The sequence below is a fragment of the Dendrobates tinctorius genome, unplaced genomic scaffold, assembly GCF_039654945.1.
Source record: "Dendrobates tinctorius isolate UK_male_01 unplaced genomic scaffold, ASM3965494v1 ptg000086l, whole genome shotgun sequence".
Classification (NCBI taxonomy): domain Eukaryota; kingdom Metazoa; phylum Chordata; class Amphibia; order Anura; family Dendrobatidae; genus Dendrobates; species Dendrobates tinctorius.
The window spans coordinates 44230891-44254204 of NW_027361754.1; the positions used below are offsets into that span (position 1 = coordinate 44230891).

Here is a 23314-nt window from a genome sequence, read left to right on the forward strand (position 1 = left end):
TTGGTGTTCTGTATAGCTTGATATTGGAAAATTATTTATTCTGGGAACCAAAGGGTCTCCAGCCTAAGACTTAATTCTGAGGTCAATGATATTTCTTGCATGGTGATGAAAGTGATGAGTGAACATGCTCGGATAAGGCATTATCTGAGCATGCTCACGTGCTAACAAAGTGTCTCCCACCTAGCCAGAATCCTACTCCACACTGATGAGGGGCAACACCCCGAAACAGCTGTCTGTGGATGGATACCTGGCCTTGGTATTTCCCTTGTCATATCTGTAAACTCGTAAAGAGCTGGATATTGACTTAAAGGGCCACTTAATATGGTGGTAATGGTGGTTTCCGAAAGGAGCCACCCCTTGGCTGGGTCCTTCCCTGGAGGAAGATCTGGCTAGTCCCGTGTTTGAGACTCTTAAATGAGGCTCCACGGACTTTATTTGCATATTCGTATTTCCCAGGGAGCATTGCACCTAGGATTTCACTGATTGAGCGCCTTTGCCGACTGCCGCAGTGTTTTCTTTGACTGGTCTCCCTGAGGTCAGTGATTGTTTCGTGAACAAAGTGTCTTTGGCATGCTCGAAAAATATGTTGCAAGACATGCAACCACAGGGATGCGAACATTTTTTTGAGGACGTCGGAAACACTTGGTTAGCACAAGAGCATGCTCAGGTAACACCTTATCCGAGCACCTTCGCTCATCACTAATATCTACCTATTGAACTATAAAACATAATTTCCATCTGGTGATACCAGGGCCCATTGTGCGGCAGCATCGTGGCTTCTGTTATAAATGGAGACAGCAACTCTAAACAGAATGATAGAATTGTGCTACTCACCATCATGTAACGTGGATTTTGGAGGATCAAAAAGGCTGCCTGGTTTATCTGCAAAACAAGACAAAAAGAATTCATAAGTTATTATACATTTTACAATCAAAATATATAAAAAAGGCTTCTATGTAAACCAAATACATATTTAGACTGTAGAGAATTCACACGATCCCAGTGAACATGCTACATTTTTAAGATAGAGCTACAATGTAGTGGGGATTGAGGTGCTTATGCCCTTGATGCCTACCGAAAAGCCCTTCATACTGTATACACTAGGGCAAAATCAGCCAAATTTCCCGATTTGGGCTGGACATGTCAACCATCTTATGTTATGAAAACTTCCTGACTGGCCCCAGTCAAGCCACCTTTTAACATTGCTGGGTTCACACGACCGTATTTTCTCCATCCAATAAAAATGGTCCGATTATGCTAGTCAGACGCTGATCAGAGATTGATCAGAGTGGGATCCATTTTTTTGGGTGGTGAAGAGAAAAAAAAGGTTTCTTTGACTTCTCGATTTGGTCAGTCTGTGAAAAATCAACCACATTCGGATGTCATCCAAGTGTGGTCCGATTTTTTGGGACAAATCCATAGACTTGAATGGGCGAGTGTCATCCAATTCTCAGAGGCAAACTGTGCACACTGCAATTTTTTTTTATCAGACCAATAGATCCGTGGAAAAAAAAACTGGACAAGTGCATTACCTTGTTAATTAACATTAGTAAGAGTGCGATCTATTTTTTGATGGACAGCATTTGGACAGAATATACTGTCTGTATGAGCCCTAATAGTAAGAACGGCTAAGTCAAAAGAAACCATTCAAAACATGGAAAATTGCCCGTTCTTCTGCAAGAGTAACAAAAAATCAGTGTTCTTTTCTGTGTTTAAAGCTCCTCAGCAGGAGATACTTTAGCAAAAAGTCTATTTTTAGCCATGTTAGTGGGTATCTGAAGTCCAACTGGTCAGCCAGCAGGGGTGAAGCAGGAGAAAGAAATATCTTTATGCGCAAAATCTAAATTGGAGGGCAGTCACACCAGCAAAACAGTCTCACACAATAATGTTGATTAGAAGAAAAAAAAAAAGAATAATAATGTACTGTGTTGCAGAAATATCAGCACTTAATATCTCGGAGTCACATTACCGCAAGGCACTGCTGATCGGTGAACCAAGACGAGCATTGATGTTAGTTAAAAAAATAAATAAAATAAAAAATCGGTGTTCAACAAAGCAGTAAGATATTTGCCGGCTTCACTATTCCATATTTCATCAGAACCTTTGAAAATGCTAAGTGAGGTATGCACTACCTACTGTGTAAAAAAATGGAAATCTTAGGATGGACTGCTGGTTTAATCAGTCTTACTTAGACTGATCCTATGTAAAGCAGTGGAGTAAGAAAAAAAACACAACATATTTGCATATTCAGAATTTTCTGTATTGGCTGTAAAGGAGATATGGAAAATCTTCTATCAGGGTAGGGTGGGGGTAAGCTAGGCATTGTGCCAATGCACAGTCACTCTTTTATTATGATCGAATGATTATTGAAGGCAGGAGGAAAATAAATATTTCTGGCAGATATTAATCAGCTATTTAAGAAGTTATTTGCCAGCCAGGAGGGGAGATAATGGTGATATCATTTTTTAATTGTGTTCTTTTTCCGAGCTGCAAAGAAGGATTCAGATGGTTTTTTATATAGTCTAGTTCAGAAATGAAACCTTCATTTCACAACTAACTCTCAAAGGAACACAATGTTTCTCGTCGTCTCAGTTTTGTGTCTATAGAAAATGGAGCTACAATTTCCATTATGTGATGCTTATGCTTTGTTCAGAGTTTCATATTCAGAAATGAGATGTAATGACGGATGTATTATTAATGCACTTATTTCCCAGCAGCATGGCGGGCCACCATTCTACGGAAGGTAATACTATTTTTTCTTGTGACATAGTCTAAAGCAGCTCCTGTAAGTCCCTCTTTGAGTGATAGGCTTGTAACTGGCTTTTACACAGCAAACTAGATGATGGGTCACAACAAATAAAACGTTGATGGGCACAGTACATGACTTGGGAGCGAAGAACGTCGCAAGACAGGTGGACTTTTATTTTACTTTATTTTCATATGAAGAACTGAAAATAAAGACTGTTCCAACTAAAATTCAGTCCGATATTTTTCTTTCCCAATATCCTGTTTAAAGGGGATCTGTCCACATATTTTTCTGAAATCTGCATGATGTACAGTCATGGCCAAAAGTTTTGAGAATGACACAAATATTAATTTTTACAAAGTCTACTGCTTCATTTTTTCTAATGGCAATTTGCATATACTCCAGAATGTTATAATGAGTGATCAGCTTAACAGCAATTACTTGCAAAGTCAATATTTGCCTAGAAAATGAACTTTATCCCCCAAAACACATTTCAACATCATTGCAGCCCTGCCTTAAAAGGACCAGCTAACATCGATTTCAGTGATTGCTCCATTAACACAGGTGTGGGTGTTGATGAGGACAGGGCTGGAGATCAATCTGTCATGATTAAGTAAGAATGACACCACTGGACACCTTAAAAGGAGGCTCGTGCTTGGCATCATTGTTTCTCTTCTGTTAACCATGGTTATCTCTAAAGAAACATGTGCAGTCATCATTGCACTGCACAAAAATGGCCTAACAGGGAAGAGTATCGCAGCTAGAAAGATTGCACCTCAGTCAACAATCTATCGCATCATCAAGAACTTCAAGGAGAGAGGTTCCCTTGTTGCCAAAAAGGCTCCAGGGCGCACAAGAAAGACCAGCAAGCGCCAGGACCGTCTCGTAAAAGTGTTTCAGCTGCGGGATCGGGCTACCAGCAGTGCAGAGCTTGCTCAGGAATGGCAGCAGGCAGGTGTGAGTGCATCTGCACGCACTGTGAGGCGGAGACTCTTGGAGCAAGGCCTGGTCTCAAGGAGGGCAGCAAAGAAGCCACTTCTCTCCAGAAAAAACATCATGGACAGACTGATATTCTGCAAGAGGTACAGTGAGTGGACTGCTGAGGACTGGGGTAAAGTCATTTTCTCTGATGAATCCCCTTTTCGATTGTTTGGGACATCTGGAAAACGGCTTATTCGGAGAAGACCAGGTGAGCGCTACCACCAGTCTTGTCTCAGGCTAACTGTCAAGCATCCTGAAACCATTCATGTGTGGGGTTGCTTCTCAGCCAAGGGAATGGGCTCTCTCTCAGTCTTGCCTAAAAACACAGCCATGAATAAAGAATGGTACCAGAATGTCCTCCGAGAGCAACTTCTCCCAACCGTCCAAGAGCAGTTTGGCGATCAACAATGCCTTTTTCAACATGATGGAGCACCTTGCCATAAAGCAAAGGTGATAACTAAATGGCTCAGGGAACAAAACATAGAGATTTTGGGACCATGGCCTGGAAACTCCCCAGATCTTAATCCCATTGAGAACTTGTGGTCAATCATCAAGAGACGGGTGGACAAACAAAAACCTTCAAATTCAGACAAAATAAAAGCATTGATTTTGCAAGAATGGACTGCTATCAGTCAGGATTTGATCCAGAAGTTGATTCAGAGCATGCCATGGAGAATTGCAGAGGTCCTGAAGAAGAAGGGTCAACACTGCAAATATTGACTTGCTGCATTAACTCATTCTAACTGTCAATATAACCTTTTGTTACTCATAATATGATTGCAATTATATTTCTGTATGTGATAAAAACATCTGACAAACACACATAAAAACCAGAGGGCAGCAGATCACGTGAAAATATAATATTTGTGTCATTCTCAAAACTTTTGGCCATGACTGTAGGGGCAGAGACCCTGATTCCAGAAATATATCACTTACTGGGCTGTCTGCTGCAGTTTTGAGAAAACACTTTTTATCTGCAGCAGACCTAGCAGTTCTCTGAATGCTGAGCTCTGTATAACCGTGCCCACATCACTGACTGGCAGCATTATGAGTACACTGTGCAAAGGCAGAAAGCTGCCAATCAGTGGTGGGGATGTGGTTATAGCAAGCAGGATGAATACATGGCAGTAAGTTTTCTAAGTCCTTTAATGATAATCTCCTGCTGATAAAACAGTGATTTTATCAAAACCCATTAAGTGATACATCACTGGAATCAGGGTCTCTTTTCCTACATTATGCGGCTCTCAGATTTGGTGGCAAAAACCTGGTGACAAATTTCCTTTAAGAAGGTGTAGGTTTTCTCTGCTTTGCACAAGAGGGTGCGCTTGGCAATAATCTGATCACAAAATGTACAATTACCTAGACCGACAGTGATCAGATATAATCTGTGGAGAAACCTGACAATAAATGTTCAATTTCTCTACAGCACCACAACAGGAAAAATGAGATATTACACAGTAAAAACAGTGTAAATTAATATCAATGTTTTTTTTTTAGCAAATCAGGGCAGGACAAATTCTGGGATTTTGCAATCATTCTCTTCTGATGATACTGAAAATGAGACCCCCCACTTCCCTTGCTTAATTCAGAATTCTAGTTGCTCAGCCTTGTCCCTCCAAAACCAGCTTCTCCACCATGACAGAAGATCAGCTATTCACCCTCCTGTCAAGATCACATCTCACCACTTGCACGCTTGACCAGCTCCCATCCCACCTCATCCCTAATCTCGCCAGTCTTCATCCCAATCCTAACACATCTCTTCAACCTCTCACAAATGGTGTCTTCCCCTCATTCTTCAAACATGCCTCGATCACACGCATCCTCAAAAAAGACCTCCCTCAACCCATCCTCTGTGTCTAGCTATAGCTCAATATCTGTTCTCCCTTATGCCTCAAAACTACTGGAACAGCATTTCCATCTTGAACTATCCTCTCACCTCTCCTCCTGCTCCCTCTTTGACCGGTTACAGTCTGGCTTCTGACTGCATCACTCAACCGAAACTGCCCTAAATAAAGTCACCAACAACCTACTAACCGCCAAGAGCAAGCGACACTACTCTGTCCTCCTCCTTCTGGACCTGTCTTCTGCCTTCGACACTGTAGACCATTCCCTCCTGCTACAGATTATCTCATCTCTTGGCATCACAGACTGGGCCCCATCCTGGATCTCGTCATATCTAACAGACCGAACATTCAGTGTCTCACTCTCCCACATCACTTCCTCACCTCGCCCCCTGTCTATTGGTGTTCCCCAAGGCTCAGTTCTAGGACCCCTACTCTTCTCCATCTACACCTTCGACAGCTCATAGAATCCCACGGTTTGCAGTATCATCTCTATGCCGATGACATGCAGATCTGACCAAAATCCCACAATGTCTGTCTGCTATTTTAGCTTTCTTTTCTGCTCGTTTTCTAAAACTGAACATGGACAAAACAGAATTCATCATCTTTCCCCCATCTCACTCTACCACTCCACCAGACCTATCCATCAATGTCAATGGCTGTTCACTTTCCCCAGTCCTGCATGTTCGGTGCCTCTGGGTGATCCTCGACTCTGCCCTCTCTTTCAAGCCACATATATCCAAGCCCTTGCCTCATCCCGCCGTTCAAACTCAAAAATATTTCCCGAATCTGTGCATTCTTTGACCATGAAACCACAAAAACACTAGTGCACACCCATATCTCCCACCTTGACTACTGCAACCTCCTACTCTCTGGCCTCCCCTCTAGCACTCTGGCACCACTCCAGTCCATCCTACACTCTGCTGCCCGACTAATCCACATATCTCCCTGTTATTCCCCAGCCTCTCCCCTATGCCAAGCCCTTCACTGGCTTCCTATCGTACAGAGGCTCCAGTTCAAAACTTTAACTATGACATACAATACAAAGCCATCCACAACCTGTCTCCTCCATACATCTGTGACATGGTCTCGCGATACTTACCTACACGTAACCTTCGATCCTCTCAAGATCTTCTCTTCTCCCCTCTTATCTCCTCTTCCCAAAACTTCTTACAAGACTTCTCCCGTGCTTTCCCCATACTCTGGAACTCTCTACCCCAACACATCAGACTCTCACCTACCACAGAAACCTTCAAACGGAACCTGAAGACCCACCTCTTCTGACAAGCCTACAATCTGCAGTAATACTCAGTCTGATAGACTGCCGCACGACCAACTCTACCCTCTCCTAGTGTGTCCTCACCCATTCCCTGCAGACTGTGAGCCCTCGCGGGCAGGGTCCTCTCTACCTCTGTACTTTTGTGTGCCTTGTTTTGCTCATGTTTATTGTACTTGTCTGTATTTGCCCCCTTTTTCACATGTAAAGCGCCATGGAATAAATGGAGCTATAAAAATGTATAATAATAATAATAATTCTAATATCAGGTATATAAAAATAGATATTTTTATATTGATAACCAAAATTTGATTAAAAAGTAGTCTTCTAGTGGGAAGTTTAAAAAAATTAAATAAATACTGACCAAATACTAAACATGTGAACTTGGCCGAAGAGTGGATATGGTATAGAGCTATAGAGCTTTGTCTTGCAGCCCCAATATTGGCAAAAATGTGCAGGATTTATTTACAAGATGAGAGAATTGATTTGCTTATAAACAAGTTTGCTTTGAATTTCACAAAAAATTCAGATTCACCAGAATTTTTTTTTTGGCGATTCATTGAAATGGTGGTCAGCACTGGTTGCTCTTCAAGGCTCTTTGCTGCCTCTAGTGCTGACTAGCCCGCACTACATCATGACATTGCAGGACAAGGAGGTAATATATGTCATCTCACAATGTTATGATGCCTTATTCAGCGGAGGAGATGCCAAAAAGCCCTCAAGAGTGACCTATGCCAGAGGGAGCTGTGCGGCAAGACAGGAAAGGTATTAGATATTTTATCTATTTTTTTAAACTTAAGGCAAAGAAGAAAAAAACATAAAAAATGTGCTTCCCTACATCTGTTTTCCCAAATCACAAAGTTTTGGATCAATTTGTAGATTTTTTTTTTCTATGTTTCAGAAAATCCCTTTAAGTTTCCACCATCTAAGAGATGCAGGGTTCAACTTTGTCAATAGGAAAGCAGCTGGATGAGATGACTTAATACTAGGATCTAAGTGGTAAGGTATCTCTTTGTGGAGAGTGACATGCCAGGTCTGGCATGCCAGTATGAGGAGACTTAAGGCCCTTTTACATTTAGCGATGCACCAGCGATACGACCCAGTCAGGATCGCTGGTGCATCGCTAAATGATCGCTAGTGAGCTGTCACACAGGCAGATCTCACAGCGATGCAGCAGCGACGCAGCGCACGATACTCACCTTTCACACACAGCGATCCTGACGTCCTCCCGCCCGCCTCCACGCGTCGCTCGTCTCACACAGCAGGAAGCCCAGCAGGAAGCAGACGACGAGAAATGGAGCCGCGCGACCAGCGACGGACAGCGGGGGAGCCGGTCGGAGGTAAGTATCACACATAGCGATATCGCTAGCAATATCGCTATAACGTCACAAAATCAGTGACGTTTTAGCGATATTGCTAGCGATATCGCTATGTGTAAAACCCCCTTTAAATGCCTTGCATGTTCCTCTGGGATATTAAATATGCAAATTGTCTCATCAAAGGGACTTGAACTCTAGTGCCACCTATTGGAAGTAGCAGGACTTGAACTGTAGTGTCTCCTCTTCCTCTCTTAAGAGACAATTTGCCTCAATAATATGCACGCTTTCCCCCTCGTAGACCAAGTCTTACAGCATGACACTGCCTTGTCGGCAGGGATTAGTGACTATTTGGGAAAACTTCTCCGGTGAATCCCATTTCATTTTATGTAATGAGTGTTTTTTCTTGTAGAAGCAAAGATTGGCAAGAGATTGCTACTGTGTGGATCCCGATTATGGAGCGCTAAGTGCTTGTTTGCTTAAGTACCCCGTACTATTAGATCTCCTACCAACATTAGCACGGGCATGAATATAACTGTCGTTTAAAATGTGCATCTTTGCAAAATATGAGCTAAATTATTATGTAAACTATATAACCATGTACCGTATATTATACATATGATTACATAGATAAGGAATGTGTGTACTACTTTGGAAAAGAAATGATTTTCAGATAACTATTTAAGGAATACTAAGATATAAGAAGGATTTTCCCACTTAGGGTGCTTTCACATTACATCTAGGATCACATTAGCTGGGTCTGTTGGGGCTTACATCTGAACCCCCAACAAAACGCGATTCAGAAGCATGTGCCAACAGGGCCATAGACTGCATTGGTGATGACAGAGTGAATGTGTGCTCTGCTGTGCATTTTTTCAGGAGTTTACACCTACTGGAGCCGGAACCCACACACAGTCTACTACATTTGAGTGTCTGCCTCCTGTCAGCATACACTCCTGAAAATGATGCACATCAGAGCGCATTTTTGCTCTGCCATCACCATTACAGTCTATGGCCCCGTCGGCGTATACGTCCAGATTCCTTTTTGTGGGGTGTTCGGTCGTAAGCACCAACGGGACCAATGAATGTGACCCTAGACACAATGTGAAAGCACCCTTAAGACGCTTAACTATTAGGCAGTGTCTCCCAGCCTGGAGGACCCAGCACATACACACACACACTACATGGACTGTCTAGATATCTTAAAGAGAACCTACATAGTAATACTGTATATAAGTAGAAAAAAAGACACAGGTCCATGAAGTTCAACCTTTCTCCACGAATTCTACATTCTCTATCCCTCGATTATTTCTAACCCCAATGCCACCGATTATGAGAAGAGCATCCAGCACTTTTATAAATGCTAATATAATATCTGCCATTACTAACTCTTGCGGTAATGAACTCCAAAGTCTGACTGCTCTAACTGTAAAGAACCCTTTCCTATTCAGCTGCCGGAATCGCCTTTCCTCCACGTGTTCTGTGAAAGCCTAATAGAAGATTCATGGTGCCCGAGTGATACCAGCATGAATCAGACATTGGCTGTGATTACAACTGTGTATGTTTTACTCAGAAAAACTGAAGTGTTTCACAGAAAAAAAATACCTTGAAAAGCCTCCCAAGGATGATACTTCTTGGATGACTAGTCCAAGACGCATTCCACTAGACTGATGGCCTTCTCCCCGTACGCACAAGGAAAGACCTGTCAGTCTAGGGGAGAGAGGCTGGGAGAAGTAGCCGGGACAGGCCTTGGACCTAGTTATTTATTCTAGTTGCATAATACCTCACATGCTTTGCAAAGTATATTTTCCCTGAAACGCTGCATCGTTTCAGAGTAAATCGTACATGACTGCAATAACGCAGCCAAAGTCTGATTAACGCTGCCTCTGTTTCAGACAATGAGAATCTTCTGAAAGGTTCTCATTAAGAAGCACTGTGTAATGCTTCATTTACCCTGCAGGGGTGCTGCACGGAAACTAGACACTTCCTGATGGATTCTTGGAACACTTGTATCATCTCCATTTTCACACAAAAGATGAATATTATTGGAATGTCATCAGGTTTTAGGCCACTCAATTGGACAGTAGAGCAATGTACAGACAAGGACCCTGATTACAGCTATGTATCACTTTGCTGCCTTCTGTAGTTTTGATAAAATTTGCATTTTATCAGCAGGACATTATCAGTAGATGACTAATAAACCTGGTGCCAAGTTTTCCTCCATATTCATGAGCTCTTTATAAGCCTGCTCCCACCAATAATTGGCAGCTTTCTGTGTACACTGTGCATAGACAGAAAGCTGCTTATCTGTGGTATGGGAAGGGCTATATAAAGCTCAAAGTCAGCAGATGATAAAACAATGATCCTATCAAAACTACAGCAAGCAGCTCAGTAAGTGATACATAACTGGAATCAGGATTTCTGTACCTACAGCAGATGGTAGAGAAAAAACCTGGTAACAGATTCCATTTAAGAGGTAATGATTGATATTATAGTATGCTATGAGGAGAGAAGGTTTACAAAGCAAGGATACATTTATCACATCAAGAACACAAATCTTAATCTTTAATTGTTTTACATGCTGCTGCTACCTCCTTTTACATTTTTTAAGGTGGTTTGGACCCCCTTATATTTGCCAGACCATACAATCCATGAAAGCTCTTTGTTCTGGAGGACTGCTGGCATGGATAGAAATCAATGGATACCTACTGACTTTAAATGCACATTAGCTTTGTGTTCCAACAGAGATAATAGCCGATCTCAAGAGGACCCAAAAGCACAAGCACCAATAATCAGCTTGATGTTGGGGGACTGACAAAACGAAAGGGGTTTTCCAAATCAGACAACCTCATTAAAGCGTGGTCTTCATGAAAACCTGCACAGTGAAGAATCCAAGCCGGAGAGTATCAGACATATAAGTACATAAGCTTGTTTGCCCAAAATCACTGAGCACAGCTGAGCATAACTAGGTGGTTTTTCACAAGTGGAAACAATTCAGGTTTGTTAGGCTCAGTTTCTCAGCTCTACGGTCTATTCACTGGCACCTTCTACACCACCCAAGAGACATGCACTCTATGCCAGCTATGGTCTTGTTAACACAATATTTAAACCATTCATTATTGATCCAATTCCGAGTTTTATTCATAGGGACTTCAACTTATCAATCGCTACTTCAGTCCACACAATTATATATATGGATCCTTCTACATTTACCGTACATATCACTTCAGATAAGTTCTGAACATCTTAGAAAAGGATCTCCCAGGGAAATCTGATGTAAATCCAAGAATGCAGCAGAATCAATGCCAATGCCTAGAACCAGATCACAATTCTATCTGCATGTCAGATCCCTCTGATCCAATAGGTAATAGATCCTAGTGTTTTCGTTCAGTATATTGAGTGAACGACCCATAGTATTGTATTTGATGAGGGCAAAAAAGTATTATGCAAATCTTTCTAGGTGTGCAATGTTGCGCTAATTCAGTTACTAAAAAGCTGAAATTTTGTCTTCTTTATGACTTTAAGTGGCATTTTAGCTTGAAACATTAATAGTAAACATAAAAACATAAGGCTATCGACTTAATTAAGTCCTTATTTAGGAAGAATTTCAAATAAAAGGAGTGAGGAGAATATTTTATGGATTCAAATGACATAACCAAATGTTTCCCCTAAAAATGAGGTAAAAAATGAGGTACTAGAAGAATATTTGCTTCTTGGATTTGACTACCCCAGGTTCAGACAGGTGGGCAATCTAGGAAAATAGTGAGACACTTCCATTGTGAAGAGTCGGTCACACAAAATTGGTGGTTTCTGAAAGGCTACAGCAGCAGATAGCAAGCTAACATTATTCAATTAATGGAATGCCTTTAAGATCTCATGGTGCATTGGGCGAAAGAAACTAGGTCAGTAAACCAAGGGCATAAGCACCTCCCATGCAAAAGCTCAAATCCTGCCACTCGGGGGGAAAAAACCATGATGGGTTTTAATGAGTAAGATTCATATGTCTCTGCACACACAAACACACACAACCCATAAACAGTTTCTAAATGAGGCAGACAATGAATGAGTAATGATTTATGTGACCCTGGAGTATCGCTCTCATTCACTCCCACATAAGTATGTATTACACAATGCTTGATAGCTCATAGAAAGGTTGATGGGTTTTGGCACTGGCCACACCTACAGTTATTGAGGAAAAGAAGAACGGCAAATCCAAGTGTTGAAGTAGCAAGTAGAATGAGACAAATGTTACATGGGATCATGAAGTAGCGGACCACCAGAGAGACTTTGTGTTGGTAGATCCGGTCCCGCTCAGAAGCTGGCGCAGGGTAGTGGCAGCCAGTCATGGCAAAGTCTCTTCGGTGTCTATCTATGGTCTCCACAAAGCTTTCTCCCAATCCAGTTTTACATCCCCCTTCTAACAGTCATATCTATTTCAACTACATAGTTCATCTGCTGCATATCTACAAATAAAAAACATCCACAAGTAACCATTTCCCAGTTAGGACACCATGGTAGACTCAGACTGTTGTCAGCAAGAGTAAGGCCACGTGTGGTCAAGAAGAACAATAATTTCCTTCTGGCAATCCTCAAGTCCCAAACATAAGTGGTTCTCCAAGACTTTGGATTGTGTGAGGTTCAAGAATCCCATTCCAGAAATGGAAAAAAAGAAATTAGTTAGATCCAACGGTAACTGTAAATCAGAAATGCATCCAGGTAATAGACAATATTGAAGAAAACAATTGCAGCATTTGTTGAGATCTTGCTTGAACATTTATAGAACAGAAAACATTTCTCGAAGTTCTATTGTAAAAACCTTGCATGGTAGATAAGAGTGTCCGTTCCAGCTGCAGGCAGAACAAAAATCCATTCAAAGACGTGAGAAAAGAAAGGGTGTAAGGAAGTACCGTGGTACCTTCACTCCTAGAGGAGATGGTGAGATTTCCACCGTCTGCTTATCAATCTCAGCACAGAGGAATTAAACTTTAAACTTCACCTACTCCAAGAAGCATGGCCTTAATTAGAGCGTAAAAGTCCATTTCCGTTTATAGTGTGAAAGTTCCTTGTCAATACTTCTCGTTTCTTCATTCTCAGGCAGTCCATTTTATCAGGAACACACAAGTGCAATCCTTCTTCCGATGAAATACACTGCCACTTTATTTTCATTCCCCCATTCGCCTCCTCTCTCAAACACAAGAAGAGGCGCCCACCCCCTCCGTTAGTGTCACCCCCACTTCTTTCAACACCAGCACACAGTTTCGTCACTGCGTTCTTCAGTGGTCTTCTCAGGCAGCTTAACAACCATCTCTCAATATCTACCGTCAATGGAAGAAAAAGAAAAAAAGAATAGAATTAAAAAAATGAGAGAGTTCAGGCTCCCGTGGCTCATCAAATGCCGGTCCTTGCGAAAGAACGTTCACCCATTCATCAGACAGGCAGGCACAGAAAATTAAGAGAGAATGAAGCTAGGGGCAATGTCTTGCAGGGGGAGGGCTAGAAGATAACTAGAGTCTCATCGGAAAAATGTATGATAGCGGACCGCCGCTTGCAGCTAAATGCAAGCTCACGATTGCAACGTGCCGTGCGAATACAGGCAAGTTTCTGTATAGGTAAATATGGTCTCACCTGCAGTGCTTCTCAGTACTGTGGACTCTTCTGTATGGTCATTCCATACATGTGATCCTTCTCTGAATTCACTTGACTTGGTTCCAAGATAGTTGCAAGATATATGGGATCTTCAGAGTTTGCAAATTGATTCTCTTTCTCAGTATCCCAAAAAAGGCTGATGCAGGATGTTCAGATTATCTTTCTGGAAGCAAAGTGCTCGAGTAGCAAGCTGGTTAGATTCCAGACAGGTCCACTACTCCCACCAACATCAAGTCTGTTAGTGCGTGGAGACTCCGGTTAGTGTTAGACTTTACCCTGTGTTGTTCAGAGGACTAGCTCTCTCTGTTAAGCTGGACAATCGTGGGAGACTGTAGCAAAGACAGAGCTGGGTACACTACTGTACTAGACAAAGAGTAAAGGCTTTAGGGAATTCTCTTTGCAGCCTCCTCAGGGTCCCTGCCTGTGCATACAAAAGCAAAAAGAGAGGAGGGGGTTGAGCTACTCGGTGGCGGAGGGGGGCACTGCTTCACCAATGCTCTCCCGTCACACAGCATGCTCCAGCCACCGATCTATCACAGAGTGTATACCATGGCTAATAATTGCAAACTACACAAACTCCACCAACATCAGTAACAGCATCACGTCGAAAGCTTCAACTTTTTTAAATCCATGTGATATATCCTAATCATCTAGCGCAACTCCATTCACAAAATGTCAATGTCCACAGTATCTGTCCATTTTTTTTTATGAGCTCCATTCATTTTCGAGGCACCACTTAATCCTTTCTGTGCTGCAATCTCAATTTCTCCAGAAAAGTGCAATAATTTATGTAGTGTTTATGTCTTGAGAGATGACACAATTGTATTTTAGCCACTGCTCACTTTACTAATTAGCAAATACAATACTGATGTGAATACTTATGCACAATGATGACAAAAGTATTCTCAGAGTGATACTTTCATTGGCTAGCCAAAAAATAATATATCTTTTTGCAAATGTGTGTTTGCTTAGCCAATAAAGGTATCACTCCAAGAATACTTTTGTAATCATTGGGCATTTGTTATTGTACATCGAATACAATACTAAAAGACGTACATATAAGCAATATTGAAGAACACCATAAATAAATTATTTTCAGGATCCCTCCTAAGATTTCAAAATGGGACATCAAATTTCTGTAAAACCTATTTTTTCAGCATTTGAAGCAACCCATAACTACAGGGTGGGCCATTTATATGGATACACCTAGGTGGGCCATTTATATGGATACACCTGGGTGGGCTGATATCAAAATGGCCGCCATGGTCACCATCCATCTTGAAAAGATTTCCCCCTCCCATATACTAATGTGCCACAAACAGGAAGTTGATATCACCAACCAGTCCCATTTTATTTAGGTGTATCCATATAAATGGCCCACCCAAGTCTAGCCTTATAAATAGCCCACCCTGTAGTGTATTATTTCCCTTTATACTAAACAGACATCCAAGGAGACTAAAGGTCCCCATGTACATTAGATATCTATTTGCCGATAGCTATGTCTCCCAACTCCATTGTGCACTGCAATACTTGGCACATCCAAATACTCCAACGTTCTCTATGAAAAAATTCACTGCTGACGACTCTGGCTGTGACATTCTCCCCGCTGAACAAGAGGATAGGTGGTTGAAATTCCAATAGTTAGGTCCTTCTCTCCACTGATGTCAATGGTTGGGAGAAAGTCAAGAGGCACAGTCGAACAGCTGAGAGGCATGCAGTCTCGGTGACTCGAACATAATTTTTGTGCACGCTGAAGACAGTCTGTTGGCACCAGAGAATGCTCAGATAACACCTTATTCAAGCACGTTGGCTCATCACTAATATCAATTATTACTATTTACAATTATTAATCACAATGACTAAACTGATGAGCTCTCCAAACCACAGTCTGACATTTGAAACTCATAATTAACTTGAAAGCCTAAAGAGACAGAATCGGACATTAGTCTTTACTCATTTGGTTGACTTTTTTTTGGCTGAAATGATTTGATCAGCTGTTGGAATTAGCGAACAGAAAAAAAAATAAATTGATCCCTTTAATCAACTAAAATCTTGGTTCCAATTAATAGATTGACCCATATTGATTGCAAAGACGTTTGTGTCACTTTCATTTTGCAAACACTCAGCTAAACAACCTTGGTAAGAAAATTTCTTGCGCAAATGTGACATTTAATACGGGACCCTACAGGTCCATTATCTTACATGAAAAGAGATCCTCCTGCCCCAGCAGGGACTTGTAAAATAAAGACTGCTGTGTGCGGCCAATTAAATGGCACAGATAAGTGTGTGTTCATCTTATCTCCGCTCGCTATGTACATGCATACTACATGCACGCTCAGAAAAAAACAAATCCTCCACATACTGGTGAATGGAAAGGGAGGGGGAAGAAATGTAGGAACACAATGGAGCTATTACCCACTATCTGTGTGCATGACTGCTGCAACATTCAGTGCCAGGAACCGTGTTATTATCAGCTGTGCTGGGAGAGCTGAGTGAATATCAGGGTAGTATATACTTCTCCATCTCCAATGGAGTCCATTCAAGAGGTGGGGGTCGTGGATTCATTGTGAAAAGACCCCACATACTCATGCCGTTTACTCGGATTTTGCACTTTCATCATTATGAAGACATTTTTCAACAATGAGCCTACGGGAAATCTCTTTTTAATCTCCAAATGGCTGAAAAGCTGTCAAATTTCCAATTTCCTTAGATGCCGTATATTCAGTGTATATCACAATTGACAGAATTTGGCAATCAAGTACTTAGGGGAATGAGATCTCAAATTACTTTCACAAAGGAAAATGGGAGTTATAGTAAAAACAGCTGAACTAGAAATCAACTGCAGATAATATATTCTGGTTTTATTATTATCCATATGTTAATAAGGATGGATAAGGTTCTGGTGGCCTATAATATAGTCAATGGCTCAAACATTCAGGTCATGGCTCATCAAAGACCATGCGTGAAAAAAATATTCTTTTAGTCTTCTGCATAGGACACTGCACTGGATTTACATATATTGCCGAGCTGAATATATAATCTATAATATAAATAAGGGGTTTTCCTATATGTAAAAAAAAGTGATAACTAATTATTAGAATTGGCCAATAATGTGTGATTGGTGGAGTTCGACTCCCAAGACCCCAACAGATCAGTACTATTGAGTTGTGAGGAGAGAGTATACTCGTTACTCGAGATTTCCAGAGCATGCTCCTGTGATCTCCGAGTATTTGAATGTGCTTGGAGATTTAGTTTCTATCGCCATAGCTGCATGATTTGCGGCTGCTAGCCAGCTTGAATACATGAGGGATTGCCTGTTTCGTTAGGTATGTGGTTTTTCCTGAGGAAGGAGTTCTGTGAAACTCTGAAACGCGTTGAATAAAGACCACTATTAGAATAATCCCTGACTACAATGATTCGCAGCGTGGACTTTTGACCACAATTTCCTACTCTGCATCTTCAACGCCGGTCCCTCAAGGATCTGTGGTTCTGCAGCAGCGAATCCTCCATTGTTTGTCATAAGCTCCATCTGGTGAGTGTATTGCCTGCAATTGCTATATGTACCTCGGATAAAATACTGTTACGCAATTTCTCTTCAACAGCTTTAATAGTCATCATTTCAGTGTGATGCATAGATGATGTCACATCGGCCCAACTAATCAAAAGCTGCTCCAGGGTTCCCGGAATGTAAGAGATTCGCGAGTCTCCCATCAAAAAGTCAGAGACTACTGACCTGGCAGATGGACGAGTGAACGTACCCAAATAAGGTGTTCTCCAAGCATGCTTGGGTGCTAGCCAAGTGTCTTCAGCATGCTAGAAAAATATGTTTGAGTCACCGCGGCTGCATGCCTCGCGGCTGTTCGACAGCAGCAATACAGGCAATCCCTACATGTGTTGTGGCTGTCAAACCTCCACAAGACATGCAGTCATGAGGACTCAAACATATTATTTGAGCAGGGTAGCACACGAGCACGTACGCTCATTACTAATAATGACAGATGGGGAGGATTACAATAGGTTCTATCCTACTTAAACTAAATCATCACCTATGAGGCTGCATTTACTCTGCCCAATTATCAGGAATAAGCGTTCCTAGGAAAACTCGTTATCTGATAATCTGGCAATGTAAATAGGTTGCCAATTCCCCAAAGAGCAAAAGGCTTGTTCATTGGGTAAAATTATCTTTTGGCCTGCTTAAAAGTCACTGTTTTTGAGATTTCTTTTCATCTGCATATATAAGATAATTAGTACAGTGAATAAGAGGATTTTGAATGACTGTCTGTAAAAGTGCTCAATTTGATTCTAAATAAAAGAAAAAAATATATAATTTTTTCTCATATGCAGAAAAAATAAATCCAAGCTTCTCCTATCCATTAGACAATATAAAACAGGGAGCACTAGTTTGTCACAAGGACGACATCCTGATGCTATTGTGTTGATTTCCATGGACCCATTAAATTAAGTGAGTTTGACCTATAAATCAGATGAAAAATGGACATCTCTGCTTTTTATATTTTTTTCACATGAACATAGAATGAATATTTGTGAAAAGCACTGATAGCTTACAAAAACTGATGTGTGAAAGAGGCCTCATCTGGGATCACTTTACTTTGATCCCTCCATATGCTTGTAATATGAGAGGGGTTTATTTACAGATGGTGTTATTTGTTTCTGCATTGTTTACTCACTCTCTATGAATTTACATGCACACCTACGTGTTTGTTATATATATTACAGCTGCGCGCATTAAACTGTCATTCTACCAGTTCACGCAAATATTATGATAATCACTCCCTTCCCTCTGTCCTAGACACTCTTATTAACGTCACTGATGGCAGAGCTGCTTTGTTTAGTAACTTAGTGACACAGACAATACTCCAGTCTTCATATATATCACCCATAGTGCCAGCAGGGTTGAGATCAATAACCATTCCAATTGTCATACAGGAGTTAAAACTCTCCCATGCATAGACACAAACGCTCGCAGCGCAAGTACTCGGTGAAAGGACTCGCAAACACACACCATGCAAGGACTTACAAACCTTTGCAGCATAAAGATTCATTAACCTTCTTGGCTCAGGAGCTCGCAGTCCCTTGCGGCGCAGGGGCTTGTAAACCCTTGACGCGCAAGAGCTCCCAAACTCTCAAAGCACGAGGACTAGCAAACCCTCAAGGTATAAATACTCGCAAAACCTCAAGACACAAGAGATCATGAACACCCATGATACAAGGGCTTGTAAACATTCATGGTGCAAGGGCTCACAAACCCTGATGGCACAAGAGCTTGCAAATCATCACTGAGCAAGGGAATGCAAAATCCTGTGGCATAAGGGCCTGCAAAACCTTGCAGAGCAAGAACTTACCAAACCTTGTAACTCAAGGTCTCACAAAGCCTCGCAATGACAGGACTCACAAAACCTTGTGACTCAAGGGTTCATAAACTCCTGCGGCTCAAGGATTCACAAACACTTGAGGCACAAGGGCTTGCAAACAATCGAGGCACATGGGCTCGCAAACCCACGAGGCACAAGGGTCTTGCAAATCTTCGAGGCACAATGACTCGCAAACCCTCGAGGCACAAGGACTTGCAAACCCACGAGGCCCAAGGGCTCTCAAATCCTTGAGGCACAAGGCGTCACAAATCCTCAAAGCACAAGGGCTCACAAGTCCTCAAGGCAAAAGGTTTTGCAAATCCTTGAGGCACAAGGGCTCGCAAACCCTCGAGGCACATGGGCTCGCAATCCAACAAGGCACAAGGGCTCGCAAATGCTCAAGGCACAAGGGCTCACAAACCCTTGAGGCACAAGGGCTTAGAAACCCACGAGGCACAAGGGCTCACAAATCCTCGAGGCACAAGAGCTCGCAAATCATCGAAGCACAAGGGCTCGCAAATCCTCAAGGCACAAGGTTTCGCAAATCCTTGAGGCACATGGTTTCGCAAATCCTTGAGGCACAAGGGCTCACAAACCACCGAGGCACAAGGTCTTGCAAACCCTCGCGGCACAAGGTCTTGCAAACCCTCGAGGCATAAGGTCTCACAAACCCTCAAGGCATAATGATTCACAACAAACCCTTGAGGCACAAAGCTGGGGCTGGCAAACCCTAGGGGCATAAGAGCTCACAAACACCCATGATACAAGAGCTCAAACCTTCATGGTGCAAGGGCTCACAAACCCGCATGGCACAAAAAATCATCACTGAGCAATGGAATGCAAAACCCTGTGGCACAAGGGCTTGCAAAACCTTGCAGCACAAGAACTCGCCACACCTTGTGACTCAAGGTCTCACAAATCCTCACTTTGAAAGGACTCACAAAACCTTGCAGCTCGAGGATTCGCAAACCCTCATTGCACAAAGGCTCGCAAAGATTTACCATGCAAGGACTCACAAAACCTTCTGGCACAAAGACATGCAAACCCTCACAGTGCAAGGACTGTTATGTCGCCATTGCTGTGCCAAGCTTCACAAAGAGTTAAAATAGTTTTGACTCTAACAGCAGCTTTCAAGTGAGGAACAAATCTCACAGACTCCAGTCACATAGGAGCTGCTGATCAGCTGTCACACTGTAATAACTTGTGCCACAATTGATAGATAAGGGAAAGGAGGTGTGAGTGAGATTTTGGTGCCTGTGAAAAGCGGGTGTTGATAACTAGAGTTCTTTATCAAACCACAGGGTCACATAGCATGTGAGCAATGGCATGTCCATTATTACCAACTCTCTGTACTCCCTATGCACAAAGCTACGCCTGCTCCCCTCATACATGACAATCAATATCATGCCTATTCCCATGTACATTGTGGACGATATTAGGCCTCCTATCCTCCTGTAAACACAATGAGCCGCATTTGTAAAAACTCTTAAAAAGAAAATCTTTGTTGACCTTAGCCACCAATTGGAGCTCAGTTTTAATTTCTTAAACTGCTCGGGTAAAATGTAAGCTGCACTCTTTTCGATAGTTTAGAAAAATCTGCCCCCATGGCTTCAACCTGTTCTGTATAATGACTAGATTACTTCCAGCCTCTTGAACACAAGATTAATAATGTCTTCAACTTCATGCACAAGTCATTTTTTATGTCTTACTCTTGCTTTTATAGCGCTATCGTATTCCACAGCACTTTACACACATCATTGGGGCTCACAATCTACATTCCCTACCAGTTTGGAGTATGGGAGGAAACCGAAGAACCCAGTGGAAACCCACGAAAACACGGGGAGAACATACAAACTCCTTGCAGATGTTGTCCATGGTGGGATTTGAACCCAGGACCCTAGCATGTCTCCATCCTCCAGGTCTAGAGTTTATGATTACACCTCATAACATCCAAACTAAACAGTGGGTGTCTGGGGTTCAACATGTCTTGCTAATTGCTCAAAATGTGTTTACCTCAAATCTAACGCCAAAAAAAGGATATGGACACCTTCAAATCATTTTTTTTCCTGCTTATGTATTTTGGTCTTACAATTATTTTTTTTAATTGGTTTTCATTAAAAAAAATTGCACCATTGGACATTTATTCGGGTAGTCCCATCTCCAAGATCCTATCCCAATATGTAGTAAGTGTAAAAATTATAATATAAGCAGATATCTCCAATTAGAAATGTAGTATAGTTCTGAATAGCTATGTCGCTTATCCCCATGTGCAGTGTATTGCAGTAGCTTAGGCATCCACGGTTAAGACCACTCATATAGTGGCATTTAGGCCTCGGACCAGTATTAATCTATTGGGCAGATCACTGTATTTTCTCAGGCGTATTCGACGTGCGTGTAAAATCACAGCATGCTACGATTGTATGAGTATATCGTCCGAGACTCACCAATGTAAGCCTATGGGTGCAAGAAAAACTCAGACGCCACACAGACCATCCGTCTAGCTGGTGACAAATACGCACACATTTTCCTCATTTCAGCCCAATGAGCAATTTAATTCAATGGAAAAAATCAGTGAGAAATGTAAAGCCATATGCATGTCATACGGATGCCATACAGATACATAGGTGCCACAAAATCACATGATCGCATTACACACGGATTACCATACGGAGAACACTTGTGCGACTCTCGGCAGGGAGACTCGGACCGATTTTCCACACGTTTAGTGTGGCCCCGGCGTTAGGTAGAGAGTGGTCATAACCATGAATACCTAGGCTACAGAATGTTCTCCACATGTGATAAGCAACATAAAGAATCAGAAACTATACTACATTTCTAATTGGAGGTATTTGCTAATATTATTATTACACCTACTACATATTGGGATATGATCTTTGAGATGCAATACCCATTTAAAGGGAATCTGTCACCTTCTTTTTCAGCTATAAGTTGTGGCCAGTGCCTTTCGGGGCTTATCTACAGCATGCTAGAATGCTGTAGATAAGCCCCCAATCCAACCTGAAAGAATAAGAAAAACAATGTGCAGGTGCCAGGAAAGGTCAGAGAGGCCCAGCGCCTGCGCACTGCAGTACTTGGCTCTGCCCTCAACAGGGCAGATCAGAACTCACGAGCCACGACACGAAGCAAGGAAGATGACGACGTCACATGAAGATGGGAGGCGCCGGACCCGGACCTGCGACGCCCATCGGACCAGACCACCCTCGGGTGAGTATAATAAAACTTGTTTTTCTTATTTTTCAGGTTAGAATGGGGGCTTATCTACAGCATTATATAATGCTGTAGATAAGCCCCGAAAGGCAGTGGCCGCAGTTTATAGCTGAAAAACGAGGTGACAGGTTCCCTTTAAGACTCCATTTCTCTGCATAGTACTGGCTGCAGAATGCGATTAACTGAGAATCTGTCAGTGAGCTCATACTGACATGTAGTTTGTAATTCATATCTGTCTATTAATGAGCTTCTTTTCAGCTGATTTATGACCACACACCACAACAAAGGAGAGCAAAGCTTCAATTTGGTCATAAATTAGCAGATAATAGCTCATTAAAAGAGATAAAAGAGTTACAAACTCCCTGTCATAACAGGAGCAGTGGCAACATTAAAAAACTCATTCTGCTGCTGAGCTCACAGATTGGCTGCAGCACTGTCACTACGGTGTCAGTTCTGCAGACAACAGACACTATGAGCATTGGCAGAGACTCACTGCTGGACCTGGGGAGGGTAAGTAAATCACAGTTTGCTTTTTAACAAACTACAGCAAGTTGACAGGGATTTTCCAAAACCAGAAAACCCCTTTAAATTTAGCAAGAAAGTGCAAAGTTGATTGGAGTTGAAATCTGAAAGTTAATATAACAAGTTACTATAATAAGGTATGCATATAAAGAGCTGTATGTAGAATTATGGAAATTTGATGAAGACTTAAGAATTGAAGCAAATGAATGTGGAAGAAAAATGGAAATGCATGCATCACAAGAATAACGAAAAATTGAAAAAAATCCTTTGGCTACAACATATGCCCAGACACTAAGGAAATGACTTTATTTTCAGAATGAACATTATAATAATGTGAGTGCCCCTTAGTGGTCCTGTTGTGTTTTGCAACATTGTAGCTGAGAAAT

At 41.9% G+C, this 23314-nt stretch overlaps 1 protein-coding gene across 13 annotated transcripts in view; it reads right to left on the bottom strand.

Annotated features, from left to right (window-relative positions):
• AGRN (agrin) overlaps window positions 1-23314 on the bottom strand; it is a 719629-nt gene that overhangs the window by 425320 nt on the left and 270995 nt on the right. For 10 of the 13 annotated variants that reach the window (XM_073585333.1, XM_073585332.1, XM_073585329.1 and 7 more), the window contains one exon: window positions 835-882. In XM_073585333.1, coding sequence (XP_073441434.1) covers window positions 835-882 — 48 coding nt within the window. Of the gene's footprint in view, window positions 1-834; window positions 883-12343; window positions 13316-23314 lie in introns of those variants that run through there. The other 3 variants (XM_073585339.1, XM_073585340.1, XM_073585341.1) reach the window with 3 other exon arrangements.